Source organism: Podarcis pityusensis (genome assembly GCF_964106645.2).
Source record: "Podarcis pityusensis genome assembly, chromosome: 3".
NCBI lineage: Eukaryota > Metazoa > Chordata > Lepidosauria > Squamata > Lacertidae > Podarcis > Podarcis pityusensis.
The window spans coordinates 11,266,436-11,288,319 of record NC_138026.1 but is presented as its reverse complement, the minus strand read 5'-3'; the positions used below and the strand labels follow the sequence as shown (position 1 = coordinate 11,288,319).

At 44.3% G+C, this 21,884-nt stretch overlaps 1 protein-coding gene across 10 annotated transcripts in view; it reads left to right on the top strand.

Moving 5' to 3' along the window:
• Positions 1-21,884, top strand: part of LOC308473634 (uncharacterized protein) — a 197,663-nt gene that overhangs the window by 85,719 nt on the left and 90,060 nt on the right. For 2 of the 10 annotated variants that reach the window (XM_080999435.1, XM_080999434.1), the window contains 2 exons: positions 20,051-20,131; positions 20,217-20,398. The exons of 6 other annotated variants lie outside the window; for them this stretch is intronic. In XM_080999435.1, coding sequence (XP_080855561.1) covers positions 20,051-20,131; positions 20,217-20,272 — 137 coding nt within the window. In that variant the 3' untranslated portion in view covers positions 20,273-20,398. Of the gene's footprint in view, positions 1-20,050; positions 20,132-20,216; positions 20,399-21,884 lie in introns of those variants that run through there. 2 more of the 10 variants (XR_013984120.1, XR_013984121.1) reach the window with 1 other exon arrangement.

Below are 21,884 nucleotides of genomic sequence, written 5' to 3'. Positions count from 1 at the left end.
GAGAAAATTGGTTTTGGAAAACTGTTACAATGATATGCACTGAAATTCAGCCAGGGAGATTTGAGGAAGTCACTTAACAATGTTACTAAGATTGGATCAAGTACAATTAAGATGTATGTTTGTTTGTGTGTTTAAAACTTTTTGGAAAACCAGTAAAAAAATTTGAAGAAGAAAAAATAGATTTGTAACATCAAATCAGTCGCTGCCACGTTTATTATTTTTCAAAAAAGTTGCTAGGCTGCTGGACATCTTGCCATTTAACATGTGTGCAAAATGCTTTCTTCGGCTGCATCAAAAGACAGCTTTCTCCAGCAGAACAAAAATACAGTGGAAATAGGTCTGGGCATCACTTTGCTATACATACATGAATGGCCTCTGAGTATTCTATTTGCCAGAGTTTAAGTGTTATAGCTTGTTATGTTATCAGCTGTTGGCTGTGATAAAGCATAAGAAGTGTGCTATGGAAGCTGTTAGATTTTTGCACCAGAGTAGGGCCCCCTGCTGGCACAATGTTACATACTGATGTAGAATACAAAAGAATAGCATCAAACATTAAAGTTCCCTTTCTGTTATTTGGCGTTTCTTAGAAATGCTCTGTTTCAGCACATGTTGAAACTTGCATGTTAATCTTCGAGCCGTGTTGTTTTTTAAAGAAATATTTTTGGAGTATGATAAATGAACTCGCCTAATAGTGAGCAGGACAAAATAGCTCAGTCAGTAGAGCACGAGGCTCTTAATCTCAGGGTTGTGGGTTTGAGACCCACGTTGGGGAAAAAATAATAATCCTGCATTGCAGGGGGTTGGCCTAGATGACCTTTGTGGTCCTTTCCAATTCTACAATTCTATGTAAGGCTCTTCTTTGGGCAGATCCAGACCATACATTTAAATGACACTCAGCACACATTGAAAGCACATTGAAAGCACAGTTTCTTAAGGACACTGGAAGCTGTAGCCCTGTGAGGGGAAAACTGAAGTTCTCATGATTCTTTAAAGGTAAAGGGACCCCTGACCATTAGGTCCAGTTTTGGCCGACTCTGGGGTTGCAGCGCTCATCTCGCTTTATTGGCTGAGGGAGCCGGCGTACAGCTTCCGGGTCATGTGGCCAGCATGACTAAGCTGCTTCTGGCGAACCAGAGCAGTGCACGCAAACGCCGTTTACCTTCCTGCCGGAGCGGTACCTATTTATCTACTTGCACTTTGAGGTGCTTTCGAACTGCTAGGTTGGCAGGAGCAGGGGCCGAGCAATGGGAACTCACCCCGTCGCGGGGATTCGAACCACCGACCTTCTGATCGGCAAGTCCTAGGCTCTGTGGTTTAACCCACAGTGCCATCCACGCCCCTTTTATGATTCTTTAGGGGAAGTCATATACTGCAAATATTCATTGACTGTATTTTAAATGTATGGTGTGAATATTCTCTGAGAAGTTTGTTCATAAATATCACTTCCGTGGGAGATTGACATTTCAGGTGTCCATGTACATATGATTCCTTCACATAACTTTAAGCAGTTGAATTTACTGCCTAACTGATCAACTAAACTATAGAGCACATCCACCAGTCATCAGTTATTGATAAAGAAGGGTGGACTGGAATGTGTTTCAGAAAGAAACTCATAAGGGGCTGTGCAAAGGGAGAAATAAACCTAAAGAAACATTTTAGAAGCAAAGAACAATACACAGAGATGCTTTTTTGGCAATGAGACTTGAAGGAATGTTAAATTAAATGAATGTGAAATTTGCAATGAATATTGATTCATGAAATAATAGTTGGAAGGGACCATGAGGGTCATCTAGTTCAGTGTTGCCCAAACTTGGGTCACCCGCTGTTTTGGGTTCTCATCATCCCTGATCACTGGTTCTGCTAGTTAGGGATGATGGGATTTGTAGTCCAAAAGCAGCTGGACACCCAAGTTTGCTAAACAGCGATCTAGTCCAACCCCCTGCAATGCAGGAATATTTTGCCCAACATGCAGCTCAAACCCACGACCTTGAGATTGTGAGTCTCATGCTCTACTGACTGAGCTAATGGTTGGTAATAGGGTGAAGAAAAGAATGCTGTTTTCTCATCTTCTGTGAAGAGCAGCCTGCGTTCCTTTATTTTTGTGGCAATTTCCCCCACTCTAGCAAAAATGGAAGGAAGCCGATGCCATTTTAGCCCTTGTGACGAATGGCCAAGGCTGAATTAACGGGTCACTTAACGATGCCTAAAAGCATTGCCATGTTAATCCAAGTGAAGCTTTTCCAAATGAAATTTCTGGCTGAAAACGCGAGGTTCAGATCCTGATGGACAGTCACGAACTCCAAATGTTTTCCTAACACACTTTCAAGCAACTCTACCTAAGGTCAATGTTTGCTTTGGGGAACTGGGTGTCGTGCTTAGATTATGAGATGCCTGTGGAATGCAGGAGACCAGCAGAGGCTTCTCATTGGCTGTCGGTGATGTCATATGGGCAACTTAGCGGGTAAAGCCCAGTAGCTACCTTAAACAGTTCTTACATTACCTCTTTTATTTTGCCAGTTTAATTCCATTTGAGACCACATTCCCCCCCCCTTTTCTTCTTCTTTTTTTGAAGCAGTACTTCATACTGAAACCGTTTTTTTACTAGAAAGTTCAGCAGTATTGCTGTGCTAAAGGTAAGGTGAATAACTCACTGTTTCCAAAAAGCTTCGCCAGACCATGTTTCCCTTAACGCTCTAGTAGCTTCTTGTGTTGGAGCAAGTTAAAGGAGGCCTTAGATAAGCTGCTAGTGAAGACCCCCCCCCCCGTCATTACTCTCTTTCGACTTCAGCATAAGGCAAATATCTTTTCGTGTCCATTTTACATAGCGTCTGCAAATTTTGATGATGAGGCAAGTCTCAATATCTACATCAGATATACCAGATATTTTAGCCTATGAAATGCAGGAGGTCAAACAGAACCTCCTAGTGTCTCTATTTTCCAGGGACAGTCCCTGATGTATGGAAGCCGTCCTGGTTTCTGATTTGATCCTGGAATGTTCCACCTTTCCTTAGGATGTCTCTATTTTCACTGGAGAATGTTGGAGAGTATTGAGTTATGCGACCTCCGAGCCAAGGAGATAAGTAACTAGAGAACCTTTAGAAGACATCTGAAGGCAGCCCTGTAGAGGGAAGTTTTTGGGTTTTTTTAAGTTTAATGTTTTATTTTGTTTTTATATATGTTGGACGCCACCCAGAGTGGCTGGGGCAATCCACTCAGATGTGCGGGGTAGAAATGTTGGAGGGTAATTGTCAGGGAACTGCCATCAGAACAGGGGTGGGAATCAGAGGGGGAGTTGTGTTACAGGGAGCCTCCGAAAATCTTGCGAAGCAGTTCCTCCTCTGGTGATGAGGAAACCCCCATCTCCAGTGGGGAAGAGGTGAAAGGACCAGAGGATGCTGGTGGGAGCCTCAGCACCGTTCCCGGCCAAGTCGGCTGTGCTGGTCCCGGGGGGGTGGTTACCGTGAGGCATGGTCAAAGTCCGGTCCTGGGTCAAGGGTCTGGAGACTGTCCACCAAGGGCGAAGCAGGGTCCAAAGCAAGAAGCCGGGTGTGGTCGGGAACTCCGGAAAAACAGGTCTTGGTGCTGGCAGAAACAAGTTTCCAATGACGTTGCTCCCGCAACCTGGGACTGGGCTGACTGGCCTTTATCTCCTCTGGGGCCTAGGGTGGTCCCGGCCCACAGGTGACTCGCCTTTCCTTGCCTTAAGGCGAGCACTCCTCCTGAGAGAACTTAGTTCCCTCCGCCTCTCTGCTCTGAGCCTCTGCAGCTCAGGAGAGGCTGGAGGGTTACTGGACCCAGAGGCTGCCTCTTCCCCTGACAGGGCTGGGAGAGGAGCACCTGCAGGCATTGGATCCTCAATCACCCCCGGGGCCAGAGTGGATTCATCTGGTGTCTGCTCCTGAGGATCCGGCACAGGTGCAGGCCCTTCAGATTCAAGCCCCTGCCCCGGCTCAGCCGGCCCTGGAGGCAGGGACTCCTGTGTAGGCTGGGACTCCTCAGATTCAGCTTCTGAATCAGATTCCCAGGCCATCACATCGGCCACGAAGGAAGCACGCCCCTTCCGTCGCCCACCCTGCGCCGAAGTCTAAAGCGCAAAGAGGGAAGGAAAAGGCTGGGCGTAACGAGACTTTTATGTTGGGGGAGGTCCAGGAAACAAGCACTCTCGGATTCTGCTAGCGATTGAGGCAGACATGAACTTTGGGGTTCTGCACTGTAAATAGTTTTGCACCTAAATAAAACCCGTAAAAGACAGGTCGGAGTCCTGCCTGGTTACCTGTGAGCAACCACCTAAGCCATCTAACAGTAATGGTGTGGGTTTTTAAAAAAGTTTCTAACCTTCATGTTTGCAGAGATTACTTTGCAAAATATGGCATCAAAATGTGTGAAATGTTCTAGAATAAAGTGAGCAAAAGGGTCCCACATCCAACAACAGCTTATATATTGCTAGGCTTGGCTGCCATATCGGAGAGGAGAGCGACAAATGCAACTACAGCGCAAGTCAGGTCTCCATGTGGAGAACATTCTGCCACTGGGATGCCACCACCAAGTAGTCCCTTTTCACTGTAGCCGCCTGCTGAACTTGAGATAACAGGGGCATCCGAAGAAGGGCCTCTTAGTTTATGGGCAGGCACATGTGGAGGCAAACGGTCCCTGGTCCCATTTCCTGGTCCCAAGGCATGAAGGGCTTTAATGGTCATTTTGAACTGAGTCCTGAAAAGAACCAGGAGTGCCCATCAGAACCAGCCAGCCTGGACAATGATCCGGGATGGTTGGAGTTGTAGCCCAGCAGTACCCGGAGGGCTATCAGTTTCCCACCCCTGTTGTGTGCCCTGTTGTGGGCATGATGGGATAATCTGCCTCAGGTTGGGATGGGAAGCAGAGAGGGCAGGACAGAGGGTTCTGGAAGGATCAGAGCTTTGCCTTCCCTGCAGGGCACTGCTGCGGCTGAATCAGTTCATTCAAGCAATGGCAAGCTTCTGTCTTTATAAAATTAAACTGACTAACTAACTGGGTGCTAGATCATATTTCACAAAGTCAAATATGCTCTCAATGCCTAACCTCGGTTTACAATTTGTAGCTGCATTTTGCACTATTTGCAGTTTCTGAACCTTATCTCTCTCTCTCTCTCTCTCTCTCTCTCTCACACACACACACACACACACTGTCCTCACATAGCTTCGAAACCTCAACTCTTTAGCCTTTCATCCCAGGGATCAATGACAGAGAATCATGATGATTCCCTTACCTTCACTCTCCTAAAATGCAAGTTGTCAGGTCCGGCTCTACCATTAGGCATAAGCTGGGCCAGGGGTGTAACAGGAGCTGTGATAGTGAGGGAGGATATACCTTGAGTCTGCTATGCAGCCTATTCTGCACCCTCTAAGCTAGCCTCCAGCTGTTGGGTATGTTGGACAATGCTGTCCCATCACCAGCGCTGAAATAAGATTTAGCTGCCAGTCTAGCCAGTGCTCTATACATGGATTGGGAGTTTGGGCCAACTTTCCCTTTGGCCTCAGGCAGCAAAATGTCTTTGGCTGGCCCTGCAGGGTGTCCTCACAGATGCCCTCCAGCGTGCCTCTCATCCCTAATCATGAGAACTAGAAACTTGCACTGCATCGAAAGCTACATTTGATCTCATTTTCTCTTGTTGCTGTTGACTTGTTTGGCCAGCCTTGATGTTGTTCTGTGCCTGCACAAACCCAGAGATTTGTGAGAATCGTGGCCGTGTCTGCTAACACTTTGCACAGAAAAGCCAGGGCAGCAGCTTTTGATCGTGCTTTGTTTCTTCTTGGTTGAGAAACCTCCCTTTGAAAAGGAGGGCTGATGAGGAAACCCGGGCTCTTGCAGCACAAAGAATGTTCTGTATCTTTCACAGTAGTTCTCTTTCAGGGTGGCTTCCACCACTCCAAAGGCACATTTCATGGAACAATTCACAACATCAATGGAGCTCCTCAGCAAATGGGTGCTAAGCTCATACAACAGGCCCTGTAAGGGGACAGACATTTGTTTTCACTACATGTCAAGGCCTTTTAGTCCTAAACCAAGGCTGAGCGAACTTTTTTAGGCACACCAGGAAGAACTTGAGAGAGCTTCAACTAATGGTGCTCTCAAGACCATCATGCATATTGTAGGAACATCTATGAATGTTTTGCTTTATTTGATAAGGCATTTGATTTTTCTAATATTTGGCACCGAGTGTGCAATTTGAACAAGAGGGGTGAGCAACTTGAGATTTGATGCTGGTGAATATTTTCTTTTTTAAAATATATTTTTAATTAAAAATTTAAACAAAACATATTATCTTAAAACATATCATCCTTAATTCCGCCCCCCATTTTCCCCTTCCCCCTCCCTCCCATAAAATAACCCACCCTCCCCACGTCCCCTGACTTCCCTCAGTTCCAATCTCTGGTTTCTCTATGAATGCTATTCTCTGCAAGTTACAGATTTGTATAGATCCTTAATTTGTCTAGTTGTTTGTTATCAATAAAAAGTTTGTGATTGTTTATTCAAAACCCGCCAAGGAGTCCAATTCACTTTGTTGCGTCTTTAAGTACTTTGTAAAAGGTTCCCATTCATCTTTAAAGTCATAGTTATCCTTGTCCCGTAGTTTATGTGTCAATTTTGCCAATTCTGCGTAGTCCATCAGTTTCTCTTGCCATACTTCTTTCGTCGGAGTTTCCTCAGTCGGAATTTCCTCAGTGGTGCTGGTGAATATTTTCAATAGTAATCTGTCTTTTCCTTGCTGCCTATTTCAGCAAAAGTTGCAAAAAGAGGAGGCAGATAATTCCGTTTTAAACAGTTTAAACTTGCAGCGGAGGAATCCCGTTTTAAAAATGAGTGGGGACTTGAAAACTACAAATCTATGGTGTAACACTGTAACTGCACTTAGAATACTGTTTGCAGTTCTGGTCTCCTTGCCTCAAAAATGCTATTGTAGTGTTGGAAAGGGTTCTGAAAAGAGTGACCAAAGTGGTCAAGGAAAGGTTGCAGTTCACCTCTTTAATTTGTATTAATAATTTGCCACAAAGAGATCCTTGCTGGATCAGATCAAAGGCCCATTGAGTCCACCTTCCTGTTCTCACATAGATGCCTCTGAGAGGCCTGTAAGCGGGACATGAGTCAAACAACAGCACTCTCTTCGCTGTTCTGTGCTGATGTTTTAAGCATCTCCATTTAAAATCCAAAAGGTACTTTATCAAGCTGTTTTCTGAGGAACAAGTATACAGTCATACCTTGGGTTAAAGTAGCTTCAAGTTAAGTATTTTTGGGTTGCACTCCGTGGCGACCTGGAAGTAACGGAGCACGTTACTTCCGTGTTTCGCTGCTCGCGCATGCGTAGACACTAAAAATGACATCACGTGCATGTGCAGAAGTGACGAAATGCGACCCGCGCACGCGCAGATGCACAAACGCATGTTACGTTTACTTCAGGATGCGAACGGGGCGCCGGAACGGATCCCGTTCATATCCAAAGGTACCACAGTACTGAAGCAACCGTATCCTGGTTCACACAACTACTGACTGATGTTGTGGCTGTGTTTGGTAGTAATCATGAGCCAGGTTTTCTAGTTTATTTTGAATTATCTTGGATTGTTTTGCAATTTGTTGGTTGCACACAGCTCTGTCATTCCCACTTCGCTCCTTGCCTGGAAAGAGTAGGAGGAACAATCAAGGAAATTGAAGTTAAGCCTAGTTGGTTGTGATATCTGAACTCGGGACACTGGTTTCTTGCTTCCAAACATGCTAGGATTCATAAATTGACAACAAACCGTGGTTTGAGGCTGTCTTGTTAGGGAGACACAAGCCAGGATCCCACTGGTGAATCCATATGACTTCATGATTTGTTTCTCCCTCTTGTTGTGGGCAGCCTGTGCTTGCTTGTTCATAGAAAATTATGATAAACTAGCATCCGCTGCTTGTTGTGATGTGAGTATGGCCACTGTGTGATACTAGGCGATTACCTGGGAATTTTTGCCTTGAAGTCCTAAGCATGCAAGGAAAGGTCATATCTCTTTAAAATAAATAAATAAATAAATAAATATTTACTACTTTTCCAACAATTTAAACACTACAAAAACAATACAATACAATACAAAAACACTACATAACACTAACACATTAAACTAACAAAACAAAGAAAAAACAGTTTAAAACACATCAAACAATTTCAGTATCTTATCTTTCATTCACTTATTTCCACGACCTCCTCACACCTCCCTTTTTGTATTCCACTTCTGTTAATTGTTAATTGTTTCAGCAATTCCTTTCCATCTTCCTCTGTTTTCTATCCTATAATTATCTTAACACATTCTAACCTTATTTTTTCCTTTAATACTCTATTAATCTATTTATACTTAATTCCTTATAACATTTCTACTAAAGCCATATAACTTCATTCCAACATTTTCTAACATTCATTAATTTTACAGTATTTCTGTAAATAGTCTTTAAACTTTTTCCAGTCTTCTTCCACCGACTCTTCTCCCTGGTCATATCTCAATGTGTCATGTAGAAGACACTAGGATCCATTCCTTTCATATTGACTCTAGGGCAGAGTTACCCAAACGTGGGTCTCCAGCTGTTTTGGGACTATAGTTCCCATCATCCCTGACCACTGGTCCTGCTACCTAGAGATTATGGGAGCTGTAGTCCAAAAACAGCTGGAGACCCAAGTTTGGGAAATCCTGCTCTAGGATGGGAGATAGCTCAGTGGTAGGGCAGATGCCCCTCATGTAGAATGCCCCAGGTTCGAACCCAGGGAAGGACTTCCTGTTAAAAGGATCTGTGACAGCAGATCGCTGCCTGAGGCCCCAGAAAGCTACCTTTGGTCAGGGCAGACAACACTGGGTAGATGGAGTAATAGTCTGACTCAGGGCTCATCCAGACTTGCTCTTGCTCCACCGCTTTTCCCTGGAGATACATGATTTTTTTCCACTGAATTGGAGCAAACAACCAAGATTTCTCCCAATCGTTATTTGCTCCAATTTATTGGAGTGGGGAGTGGCCGCCAAGACAATATAACACTGGTCCTGAAAGACCTGCATTTGCTCCCAGTACATTTCTGAGCACAATTCAATGGGTTGGTGCTGACCTTCAAAGCCCCAAATGGCCTTGGCCCAGTGTACCTGAAGGAGCATCTCCATCCCCATTGTTCAGCCTGCACACTGAGGTCCAGCTCCGAGGGTCTTCTGGCGGTTCCCTCACTGTGAGAAGTGAGGTTACAGGGAACCAGGCCTTCTCGGGAGTGGCGCCCATCCTGTGGAATGCCCTCCCATCAGAGGTCAAGGAAATGAACAACTATCTGACTTTTAGAAGACATCTGAAGGAAGCCCTGTTTAGGGAAGTTTTTAATTTCTGATGTTTTATCGTGTTTTTAATATTTTGTTGGGAGCTGCCCAGAGTGGCCGGGGAAACCCGGACAGATGGGTGGGGTATAAATTATAAAATATTATTATAAAGAATGTGTTTCCCAGGGGAGAGCTTCCTAAGCATGGGGAAAGCACACATCTAGATGAGTTTAAGAATGCTTCATATGTTCAATGTTTCAGTCCTTCACCACAGAAGTCCTTAAAGAGAGGTAGCATAAAAATAAGTCTGGGGGTGAAATTTGAGCTCTGGTTTTGGGGAAACTGAGGAACTTCCTGGGCAATTGTTCTATTTTTGGGAGGAAAGCAATGCAGTGCACAGTTTGTGTGTGTGTACTGCGGGCATGTGTGATGTTAATGTCTGCTTTACATTTAACATAATGTAATGAGATTAGCTTTCAGTTGCCTCTGAAATGTGCAGCGCTACAGTCTACTTGCATGTGATTTTTTTTCTTTCTTTCCGTAAGCTGACCAAATATATATGGGGCTAATGAACACCCCAGGACTCATTAGTGGACACCTTCCTGATTTATAATGATGCTTTTTTAGAACGTTATTGAAGAATAACATTTACTTTATGACAGACCACCCTAACACTCTGACTTCTGTTGGCTTGCTTTGGTATGGCAGGTGGTTAGAGACAGTAAAATCATGGTGCTATGAAAATCAAAGCAGACTGCCAAATTTGTTACAGAGGAATCCAGGAATGGAAATAATTTTTATTCCATAGGATATAATTTATGTACCTTGGGTTTATGAAGCCTTCTATAGAACTGAGTAATCTGCTTTGAAAGGGGGGAAAAGTTTTAGTTTTACAAAGATCTGTGACTTTTACTAACAATTAAGATGGCTTCCCCCCCAACCAACCTTCTTAGTAGGTAGGGCAGTGTGAACATGAGCATATTTACTTTTGTTTAGGCCAGAGGTGGATTGTGCTGAGACAGGGCAGGTATTTAGTAACTTCTTACCTACTGCATCTGGCATAAGAAGACATGAAATACTCTAATGGTCTTTTGGCAAGTTCTTTCTGCAGACATGACGCTTGTGGAAAAGTAATTAAAATAAGGAAGAAAATGTTGTTTTAATGTGAAAACGTTGTCCAGTGTCATCATTCTCTCCCAGCCCCTCCAAATCTCAAAAGTATTTCATCATGCAAAGATAGAAGAGTTTGGATTTGATATCCCACTTTATCACTACCCGAAGGAGTCTGAAAGCGGCTAACATTCTCCTTTCCCTTCCTCCCCCACAACAAACACTCTGTGAGGTGAGTGGGGCTGAGAGACTTCAGAGAAGTGTGACTGGCCCAAGGTAACCCAGCAGCTGCATATGGAGGAGCGGAGACGCGAACCCGGTTCCCCAGATTACGAGACTACCACTCTTAACCACTACACCACACTGGCTCTTCTATAGAAGAGACTCACCTTCACACACACACACACACACACATTACTGCATTTGGTGATGTGAACATCTTTGTCTTCATATAACTCGAGAAACCTTTTTTTAGATGATTTATAAATCAAAACAGAGGACAGGAGACAGTACCAGGTAAACTGTTCACTCAGATTTTATGCCAATAGAGATGGCATTGTCATTCATCACTTTGATTATGTGGTTATACCTTTCTTAGACTTATTATGTAGGGTGTGAATCTGGCCGTGACAAAACAAACTCCCCCCTCCCCGTACAATCTGCCTTTGTCTAGTTTGGAAAATGCTTTGGTCTTTGTCTTCAAGGGCTAGGAGAATGTTTGCTTATCCCCTTGCAGAACAGGAACTTGGAATCCCCCTTGGAATCGAAGAAGAATGGTTTGCTTTTGTATGTAAATTACCGAAATGCGGTTTTATTATTTCACAGATTCATAGAATTGTAGGGATTGAAGGGACCATGAGAGTCATCTAGGGCAGGTTACGATGCATGAAATCAGTGAGCTACAAAGCCACCATCAATTAAGACAACAAGTAGCCATTAAAATCTTATGCAGAAACCAACAACTATTGCACATTCCAAAAGGGCTGGGTAAAAAATTACGCATTTTTAGGAACTATGTCAAGTGTAAAGAATAGTTAGACCAGGGGTAGCCAACATGATATCATCAATATATTGTGTAGTCCAACATACTGGTGTAACTATTGCTTACACGTGATAGATCCTAAAAATGCACAACTTTTTACCCATTTGCCAAGCTTATGAACCTGAGCCTTAAGGGGAATGCAACCCAATCCAGAGCAGGATTACACCCTTCAAGGAATGGGACCATCCACTTCCTTAATGCTTTTGTTTCTTTTCTGGCTATGCTCGTAAATATTTCTAGTAGACTCCTGAATGGAGGGTTTCTCTCATTTCTTTTGAGCCCACAAATTTCCGCAAAAGCAAACCACATTAAACATTTCTGCACTAGATATATTAGGCAATCTGAAAAGTGTGAGAATTTTCACTTGCCTTCATTTCTTTTCCAGCATTGCTGTTAAGTGCCTATCAAGCACTTAGCCCCCACCCCCATAGATAGATAGATAGATAGATAGATAGATAGATAGATAGATAGATGATAGATAGATAGATAGGTAGATGATAGATAGATAGATAGATAGATAGATAGATAGATAGATAATAGATAGTTTTGATCCCTCAGATTTGCACAAAATCATAAAACTGCATAAACAAATCGACAATTGGCTGGCAGTGTGCTTTTGCACACTTCTTCAGCAGGGTTTTTTTTTTAAGGTATCTGCACATCAATCTACACACGTGTCCTGTCAGTACTTAGCTTGTTGGCATCCATCTGCCTTGAAAGACAATGGAGTGCACCTCTGGGGGTATAGTCAAACCACTGTGTTAACAGCACCAGTGACCTCCCTGGGGCACAAGCCTAGGCAGTGTGTATGGAGGTCCTGGGCTGCCCAGATGACAAGACTCCCCTCTCGGCCTCACTGATGTGGTCCAGAGGAAAGCAGAGCAAGACGTTTGGTACCAGCTTGGTTGCAGGAGTTGCTGGAAGGAGGCGTACAAGATGCCATTAAACTGTCTTAGGGACTCCACTACAGATTTCTGTAGGGTTTGCTCCTTAGCCTTTTTCTTCTCTCAAAGATGTCCTGCAAGGCAGCGGAGGTTTTCCTTCTTCTTGGTGGGCTACCTTCCTGGGCTGGCAAGCCCTATCTGCCCCTCACTTCTCTCAACTGGCATAATAGATTCAACACACAAACACAAAAGGGAATGCCTAATGATAGGACCAGGAAAGACCAAAGTTGTTCCTCATATTAATAATAATAATAATAATAATAATAATAATAATAATAATTTATTTATACCCCACCCATCCAGCTGGGTTTCCCCAGCCACTCTGGGCGGCTCCCAACAGAATATTAAAAACAAGATAAAACACCAGAAATTAAAAGCTTCCCTAAACAGGGCTGCCTTCAGATGTCTTCTAAAAGTCAGATAGTTCTTTATTTCCTTGACATCTGATGGGAGGGCGTTCCACAGGGTGGGTGCCACCACCGAGAAGGCCCTCTGCCTGGTTTCCTGTAACCTCACTTTTTGCAGTGAGGGAAGGCCCTCGGAGCTGGACCTCGGTGTCTGGGCTGAATGATGGAGGTGGAGATGCTGCTTTAGGTATACTGGGACGAGGCCGTTTAGGGCTTTAAAGGTGAGCACCAACACTTTGAATTGTGCTCGGAAACGTACCAGGAGCCAATGTAGGTCTTTCAGGACTGGTGTTATATGGTCCCAGCGGCTGTTCCCAGTCAGCAGTCTAGCTGCCACATTCTGGATTAGTTGTAGTTTCCGGGTCACCTTCAAAGATAGCCCCACGTAGAGCGAATTGCGGTAGTCCAAGCGGGAGATAACTATTCAAATACATGTGGGTGTGGACTACTCTGGTCTGATTGGATTAACAGCTAAATAGTGCTCAACTGTGGACAAGCTTTCTCTCTAGCTCTGCGGAACTCATTCTCTATTATGTTTATAGCAGACGTGCAGAAAATTGAAGTATTGGCTGTAGAAACTACACCCATTCCCCCCTCCCCCCTTTTGCTTCTGCACCTGTAGTACCGAGGTATAGTAAATCCAGAAACTACTGCTGGTAACTTGAAGAGTAGTTCACTAGGGAAAGGCAAATCAGTTAGCTGATTGAAACAAGAGAAATCCCTTAGAAAAGCTGTAACTTCCAGGCCAATGCTACTGTTAAGTTTCCTAAATCATTGCTATTGGGAAAAGCATTAGTCCGCAGAATGGCTTTCGCATGCTCCTTATTCTGGCTAGATGCTAGGCTGATGGGAGACAAATTAAAAAATTTGGCTACATTTCCTACGTTTCCTAAGACTAAGGTTTCCTACCTCCTGGGAATAACAGATTTGGATATTCCACAAAAAAGGAAGGGTATCTTTTTATATGCGACGGCGGCGGCAAGAGTTTTGATCGCAGCAAAATGGAAGAGTAATGAAATCCCCTCTATACAAGATTGGATCCAAAAGCTGACAGAATATGCCGAATTAGATGGCTTATCAGAAAAAATAAAGAATAAATCAAAACAGGAATTTGTTTCAAAATGGGAGGTTTTCAAAGAATATCTGAAAAATAAATGTAGTAGTTTAAATTCTGTTGCAGCATTCGAGGAACTTCAGTAATAGTTGCAAGGTAGATATAAGAAATTAGATTTATTAAGAATAAGTTTAATTATGATAAAAGCGTGTATTGGCAATAAGTACCGTATTTTTCGTTCCATAGGACGCTCCGTCCCATAGGACGCACCTACTTTTTTGGGGGGGAAATAAAGGAAATTTTTTTTTCCTTTATTTCCCCCCGCAAAACCAGGCCGGGGAACAGTGGGATGGCAGCGCTGCGCCTCCCCGTTGTCCCCCGAGCTTGTGGGGCTGGCCGATGTCTGCCCGGCGTGAGGGGCGCTCTGCTTCAGGGTGCCCCACGCGCCGGGCGGCAGGCTGCAGACACCTGCGCGAAGCACGGGGCGTCCTCCGGAGGGCGCCCCATGCTCCGCGCTGCCGGCTGCCGCCCGCAAGCCGTGCGCGCTCGGGGGGATCTCCCCCGGGTGTGCAAGGCTTGCCGACACCTGCGCGAAGCACGGGGCGTCCTCCGGAGGGCGCCCCGTGCTCCGCGCTGCAGGCTGCCGCCCGCAAGCCTTGCGTGCCCGGGGGAACTCCCCCGGGTGCGCAAGGCTTGTAGATAGCTTCCTGGAGCCTGGAGAGCGAGAGGTGTCGGTGCGCACCGACGCCTCTCGCTCTCCAGGCTTCAGCGAAAGCCTGCATTCGCCCCATAGGACGCACACACATTTCCCCTTCATTTTTGGAGGGGAAAAAATGCGTCCTATAGGGCGAAAAACACGGTAATATGAATTTGAAATATGGAATAGACGGGAGGTTGGGTCTTTAGTGTTAAGACCAATGGATGTATTATTATTTGCTAAGAAAATTATGTGTTTATGTTTATTCTTGTGTGTAATTTGGTATTTGTGTTCTTTTTCTTTTTTCTTGTTGTATCAATTAACTTTATTAAAAAATTAATTAATAAATAAATAACCTGGCCACTTCAAGAGCTGTTATTGAACTCACCGTGGTCCTTTTGCACACCCAGTAGAAGGTCCAGAAGATCAGTGATTGTGGGGGATCCCCTTGGTATATCCCCCCATTAAGTACAGTGGTACCTCGGGTTAAATACTTAATTCATTCTGGAGGCCCGTTCTTAACCTGAAACTGTTCTTAACCTGAAGCACCCCTTTAGCTAGTAGGGGCCTCCTGCTGCTGCAGCGCTGCTGGACCACGATTTCTGTTCTCATCCTGAAGCAAAGTTCTTAACCCGAAGTACTATTTCTGGGTTAGCGGAGTCTGTAACCTGAAGCGTATGTAACCTGAGGCGTATGTAACCCGAGGTACCACTGTACATGGATATGGGTTGCATCACTGCCTAAGGCTTACTCCCCGAGTAAAGCTTCTCGGTTCAAGTGGGGCTTTTCTTTCTTCTACAGTGGTACCTCAAGTTACAAACGCCTCAGGTTACAAATGCTTCAGGTGACAAACTCCGCTAACCTGGAAGAGTTACCTTGAGTTGAGAACTTTGCCCCAGGATGAGAATGGAAATCGTGTGCTGGCAGCGCAGCGGCAGCAAGAGGCCCCATTAGCGAAAGCACGCCTCTAGTTAAGAACAGTTTCAGGTTAAGAACAGACCTCTGGAACGAATTACGTTCGTAACTAGAGGTACCATTGTACTTTCATATGTGGTACTGCACTTGGGTTTTGCTTGGAGACTTCCCATGGGCATCTGCTTTGCGACAGTGAGAACAGATGCTGGACTGGATAGGCCCTTAGTCTGATCCTGCAGGGCCTATTTTATATTATAGTTCCATGGATCTTACAGATTTCCTTGAAGGATCTGATTAGTCACTGTACTAGATGTACTAGTCAACTAGGCGGACCCACCAGAGCAAGCCTCTTTCTCTGCAGTCTTTTTTTGGATATAAATATTTTATTTGGTTTCAAGATTCAAAATTACATTTTAACGCTCAATAATTATAATCCTGTTCTACAATACTAATGACTTCCTGCTCAGCCATCATCAGTGTTTATAACTGTAATTACATATAATTGCATTTTAAAGTTCTGTCACATCGACTTTCATCCTCTTTAACAAGTTTCTTAATATAATCTATTATTTCCCCCCCCCCTTAAACTTCAAACCCCGCTGTGGACTTCATATATAAAGAGTTACTTTTTAAATAAACTAGAAAAGGTTTCCAGTCCTCACTGAAAGAATCTTACGCTTGTCTCTCATCAGTGCCATCAGTTTAGCTATCTCTGCATATTCTCTGCACTCTTTTTTTAAAAAAAATATTTTTATTAGCTTTTTACACAAAATTTGACATTACTAAATTCACTTTCAATATAATAATTTCTTACATTTTGACTTCCCATCCTTACGTCTATGATGTTTCTGTTGTATCCCTTTATCTCCTGCCATAACTACCATTTATAATTCTTCTTCCCTTCCCTATTATTCAAATCCTGCTTGCAATTTCATTTGGCTATAGTTTTTCCCCTCAAATAGTCCAAAAAGAATTTCCACTCTGACAAAATTCTCTTTCTCTCTTTATTTTGTTTAAGCATTTTTACAACTTATATATGCATCATACAATATTCCTCATTATCTCTTATCCTCAGACTTCCCAGTCCATCTCTCCATGGCATTCTAGGTAGTCTTTTGTCGGCTGCATAATCTATTATACCACCCATTTTCATCTCAAATCTTCCTTTATTTAATGTTACCTACTGCTCATATGTTCATTCCTACTTGTAGGTTGATTATTATACCCTCTAAGATACTCTTCAAAACACTTTGAGTATCTTTGACAATGTTCTCATCTTTCTGATCTCTTATTTTTGCTACCATCTCTGCATAGTCCATCCATATTCTATTCACTTCCTGTTCATAACTATTAGGTCATGATGTTCCCTCAAGTGCTTCTGGTAAGGAATGGCCTTGATATAAATATCTTTTAACCATTTTAACCGATATAGGCAGCTTGCATGGGTTATCTTGTGCTGAAGTACCAGTGCTCATTTAATAGGGATGCAGGTGGTACTGTGGTCTAAACCACCGAGCCTCTTGGGCTTGCCAATCAGAAGGTCGGCAGTTCAAATCCCTGTGACAGGGTGAACTCCCATTTCTCTGTCCCAGCTCCTGCCAACCTAGCAGTTCGAAAGCACACCAGTGCTACTAGATAAATAGGTATCGCTGTGGAGGGAAGGTAAACGGCATTTCTGTGCGCTCTGGTATCCGTCATGGTGTCCCGTTGTGCCAGAAGTGGTTTAGTCATGCTGGCCACATGACCTGGAAAGCTGTCTGTGGACAAACGCTGGCTCCTTCAGCCTGAAAGTGCGATGAGTGCCGCAACCCCATAGTCGCCTTCGACTGGACTTAACCATCCAGGGATAATTTACCTTACCTTTTTTTCTTTCTTTTTTGGCATATTTAATTCTTGCACAAAATAACTGCAGTCACCTATTCATTTTGCTATTCTTCATTCACTTGGAATGGGATGCTGCCTCAGGATGTTTGTTTGATGTCAAGGTTTTGAGGTTAAGCAACTAGCAGAACCACAAAAACTTGGTTCATTTTACCAAGGGCTCATAATCACCGCAGCACAGAGCTTTCACCTGAGGACTGACAATTAATAGCAACACTCTTAATCCTCTGTTGCTTACTGACACCAGTCTCAGAGGTGGGTTGTGTTAAAGCAACATTGTGCCCTATATTATAGAATCATAGAATCATAGAGTTGGAAGAGACCCCAAGGGCCATCGAGTCCAACGCCCTGCCAAGCAGGAAACACCATCAGAGCACTCCTGACATATGGTTGTCAAGCCTCTGCTTAAAGACCTCCAAAGAAGGAGACTCCACCACACTCCTTGGCAGCAAATTCCACTGTCGAACAGCTCTTACTGTCAGGAAGTTCTTCCTAATGTTTAGGTGGAATCTTCTTTCTTGTAGTTTGGATCCATTGCTCCGTGTCCGCTTCTCTGGAGCAGCAGAAAACAACCTTTCTCCCTCCTTTCTCCCATGGACTTGTACTGTGGAGACTTGCCTTCTGCTTCTCTGTATTAATGTTCCAGTTTTGCTTGCTGCTAGTCAACAGACAAAACCAAAAGCTGGGGAATAGATTACAATACCCCAAAGAGCAGAAAATTAAAAAGAAAAACCTCTTGCTGTTGGGCTCAAGTGCGAACACCACTGCACCTGGAGATGAAGGATAAAAGGCTGTATTCATACAATTTTGCTCTTGTTCGAAAAGCCAAGTAGCAGAGGCTGCCACGTCACGAGTGATTCAGGAGGTCTTCCTTACTTTGGATTAATCATATAAAAGTGGTGGGGGTGGGGAGTAAATGATATCCTGTTGGAAAGAATATTATGTCTGAGTGGTGCATGCATTGATTTTATTATGGCATAGTAGCTAGAAGTTCTTAGACATCTGTGAGATGAATCATAGTCCACAGAACAGGAGCAATTAGCTACATTTTAGGCCAGGAAAGGTCTTGGAAGGTGTCTAATTGAGTGACTTGCAACAGTGCCAGGAAACAATGTGAATTTGACAAGAATCCCACAATTCACATCTACATTGGCCCAGGAGGGACGTAATTTGTTAGCATGTACGTATTACCCTAGATAACCAATCCAATTCATTTCAGCAACCACCAAAGCCAGACATGTTTGGCTAACGATGTTTAAAAGTAAAGGATGTCGTTAAAGACAAATCACTTTACAAGCTATTATTAAAACTGTGATCATTTAAACATTAAAAGGAGTTTTTCTGGCATTCAAGGCCACACATTCTGTACAGACTAAGTTAAAAAGAAGCTTTGTAGAACTCTTTTTTAAAAAACAAAAACAGGGGTCCGTAGTTAATAAATCCGAAGGACCTTGTTAACCAAAGTGACATTCTATGCATGACAAATATAGCAGTTTTGTAAAGGAAAATAGGGTGGGGGTGGGGAGTTGGATTATATTTAGTTTGAGTGAAACATTCTGGCTTTTTTTACATGGATATTTCTGCTTTTTCCAGCAGCTGCGTTGCATGTTTGAGCTTATTCCTTATGGCTGTTCCGCTTTTGCTATTGCCTATGGTTCCCTGTTCAAAACAGTGACATTATTATTATTATTATTATTATTATTATGCCTTGAGATGGGCTATTGCTCACTGCACAAAAGTGGTACATGTTCCTATGCTGGACTGTTGCTTATCACTTTCCTGGTGAAAGCACTGACCTTGCTAACGGTTACATATCTGGTCTGAGCTGTTCCAATCAATGCCCATGTGTTATCAAATGGTGGTTCTAGGTGGTGTTGTGCAGGTTGTCCTCTTGACAGTGGTGCCAACTTGAATAAAATATTGTGGGTGAACATATCAGACGACACAGTGATTCTTCAAACAGCTCTTGTTTATTCACAGGCCAGAACAGAACTGAACTGAAGGGTTCAGCCAACCTGCTTATATAGAGCTCCACTACAACGCAACTGTAACACTTTCTGTAACTATCCAATCACTGAACGTCACTTTCAATCCCTTATTTGCATATGTGGACCTGAGTGAAAGCTATCTACAGTATTCCCCCTGCTGGCCCAGGGTGAGAACTTCAGTACATAACTGTGGGGGCCCAGGTAAGCCCCACCCCAAATAATCGATCACAAGGCACAGTGCAAGCACACCTGGGCCCCTCAAATATTTTATTGTGGGGGCCGAAGCCCCCACAGTCCCTAGGAGTTGGCTCCTATGCCTCTCGATCAGGGCTGGACCAAGACATTTTGGCACCAGAGGCAAACTGCTAAGTGACCTATTCCCTGTTTTGTAATTGTGAACATGTGGAATTACTGAGAGGAGACTGAACAATGTACACTGAACAAACTGAAGTTTTTTTCTAACTGATTTTCTGGATGTTGGCAAGTTGTACCTGGGAGAGCGGGCTTTGGCTGCAAAGATGCCTGTGTTTCCAGCAATGGTGTATAAGTTTCTTACGTTGTGGCTCTAGCTGAGTAAACCCTCCACTCATCGATGTGGCTGCACTGTCATCATCAACCTTTAGTGTCCGTGCCAAGTCAGTGGCAGTCATGACTGCAGGGAGGACGGGAATGAAGAATTAATTGTCCAACAATTACGGCATCTTTATTTCATCTTCCCACAGTTATTAGTGAGCCTAAGCTCCCCACATCCTTTTCCGCACCTCTGCACAGAAGTCCTCCTGCCTCCAGGACTGATGCCTTAGGTCTGTGAGCCCACTTCTGTACGACTTTATTGCTCCTGTGAAATCTCATTGCTCTCATAGTTAATATATTTGTTCCATTTCACAGTGGGATACTGTCTGTTTCCAGATGTCTGCTTAAGTAAGCAATGGGGGCGTATCTGAGACTGACATCTGAGTTTTTCAGACACAGAAGTATGAGGGGGAGTCGAGTCAGAAGGTACCGCTTTTCAGAAGCTCTTTGATCTGTAGTGCATCTGTTCATCAATAAAATGTTTCTTTTGAAAAGAATACTATAATCACAGGCATTATGTTGTGTGGAGCAGAATATTGGTAAGAAAGGACCAGGGTGGGGGGTGAGGGGTGGAAGGAAAGGGGATAATATTGTCCACAAACTGGCATATGTAGCTTAGGAAAATTGCATTGCTGGAGTAAGCCAGTTAAATGTGAACATTAAGAAGTTCTGTGTTTATCATAAATTCTCTCCAGATGTGAAGTTTGCTAGCGCTTGCTTCAAATGTATGGCAAATGCTTTGTGGCTTAAGTAGGTGTTGTGCAAATAGAACAGAAAGCAATTGCTACAGATCTGTGATGACAAGTTGATGGAATGGAGGAAGTTTAGCTTTCAAGAGATTGATGGGGCAGATTTCGCAGCCCAGCAGATTTCAAACCTGTATCTGTGCAATCCACAAGATGGCAACACATTCTTCCGTAATGCCGCTGATGATAAGACCAGAGGGAACGGCTTCAGACTCGAGAGAGATAATTTCAGCTAGGCAAAAATAAGAAACTGGGAGGGCGGACTGGAAAATCATCCCAGTTTGAATGAGGTCAACGCCGTGGGAGATCTTTCAAATAGGTTCAAAATAGAACTTGCAACGTTTTGTTGCAGGTCACGCTGTATCCACTGCTCTTAAGAGGAATGTCCCTGTTCTGGGCTCCTGCCAGCCTGCAGCAGAACTTTGTAGCACTTTAATGGAGCTCATGGGCAGTGTTTGCATGTTCAGGAGCAGCTGACAGGGAGAGGCAGTGGCACATAACCGGTCCCCTGGCACTAGCATCACTGCAGCTTATCAGGAGAGGTGTGATGGCCTGGGATTCGGACTTGGATGCTGAACCTGAGGGATCCCAGCCTGCACAGGATTCCCCGCCTCCAGAACCAGCTGAGCTGGGGTGGGGCATGAGCCTGAAGGGTCCTCACCTGTGCTGGTTCCCCAGGTGAAGGCATCAGCTGAGTCTGCTCTGGCTCCTGAGGTGATGGAGGACCCATTGCCTGCAGGTGCTCCACTCTCAGCCCCATCAGAGGAAGCTGAGGTTGCCTCTGGGTTCGGTAACCCTCCAGCCTCTCCTGAGCTGCAGAGGCTCAGGGCAGAGAGGCGGAGGGAACTAAGTTCCCACAGGAGGAGTGCTCACCTCCAGGCCAGGAGAGGCAAGTCACCTGAGAATCGGGGCCGCCCTAAAGCCTTGGGGCAGATAAAAGCCAGCCAGCCCCAGTCTCAAGTTGCGGGAGCAACATTGTTGGTTGCTAGTTCCTGCTGGAACCCTGTCCTGCTTTCCTGCCTGAGCTCCTGACCCGCCCTGGCTCCCTGCTTGCAAGCCTGTTCCTGACTTCACCTGACTCCCTGCCCTGCACCCAGCTTCAGCTACTACGGACGGCCTCCACGTTGCACCTTTGACCACGGACCGGACTTGGACCTCGCCTCTCGGGTAACCCACAGGACCAGCACAAGAGGTGAGGTCAGCATGGTGTGGACACCCCATATCCACCCATGTTTCA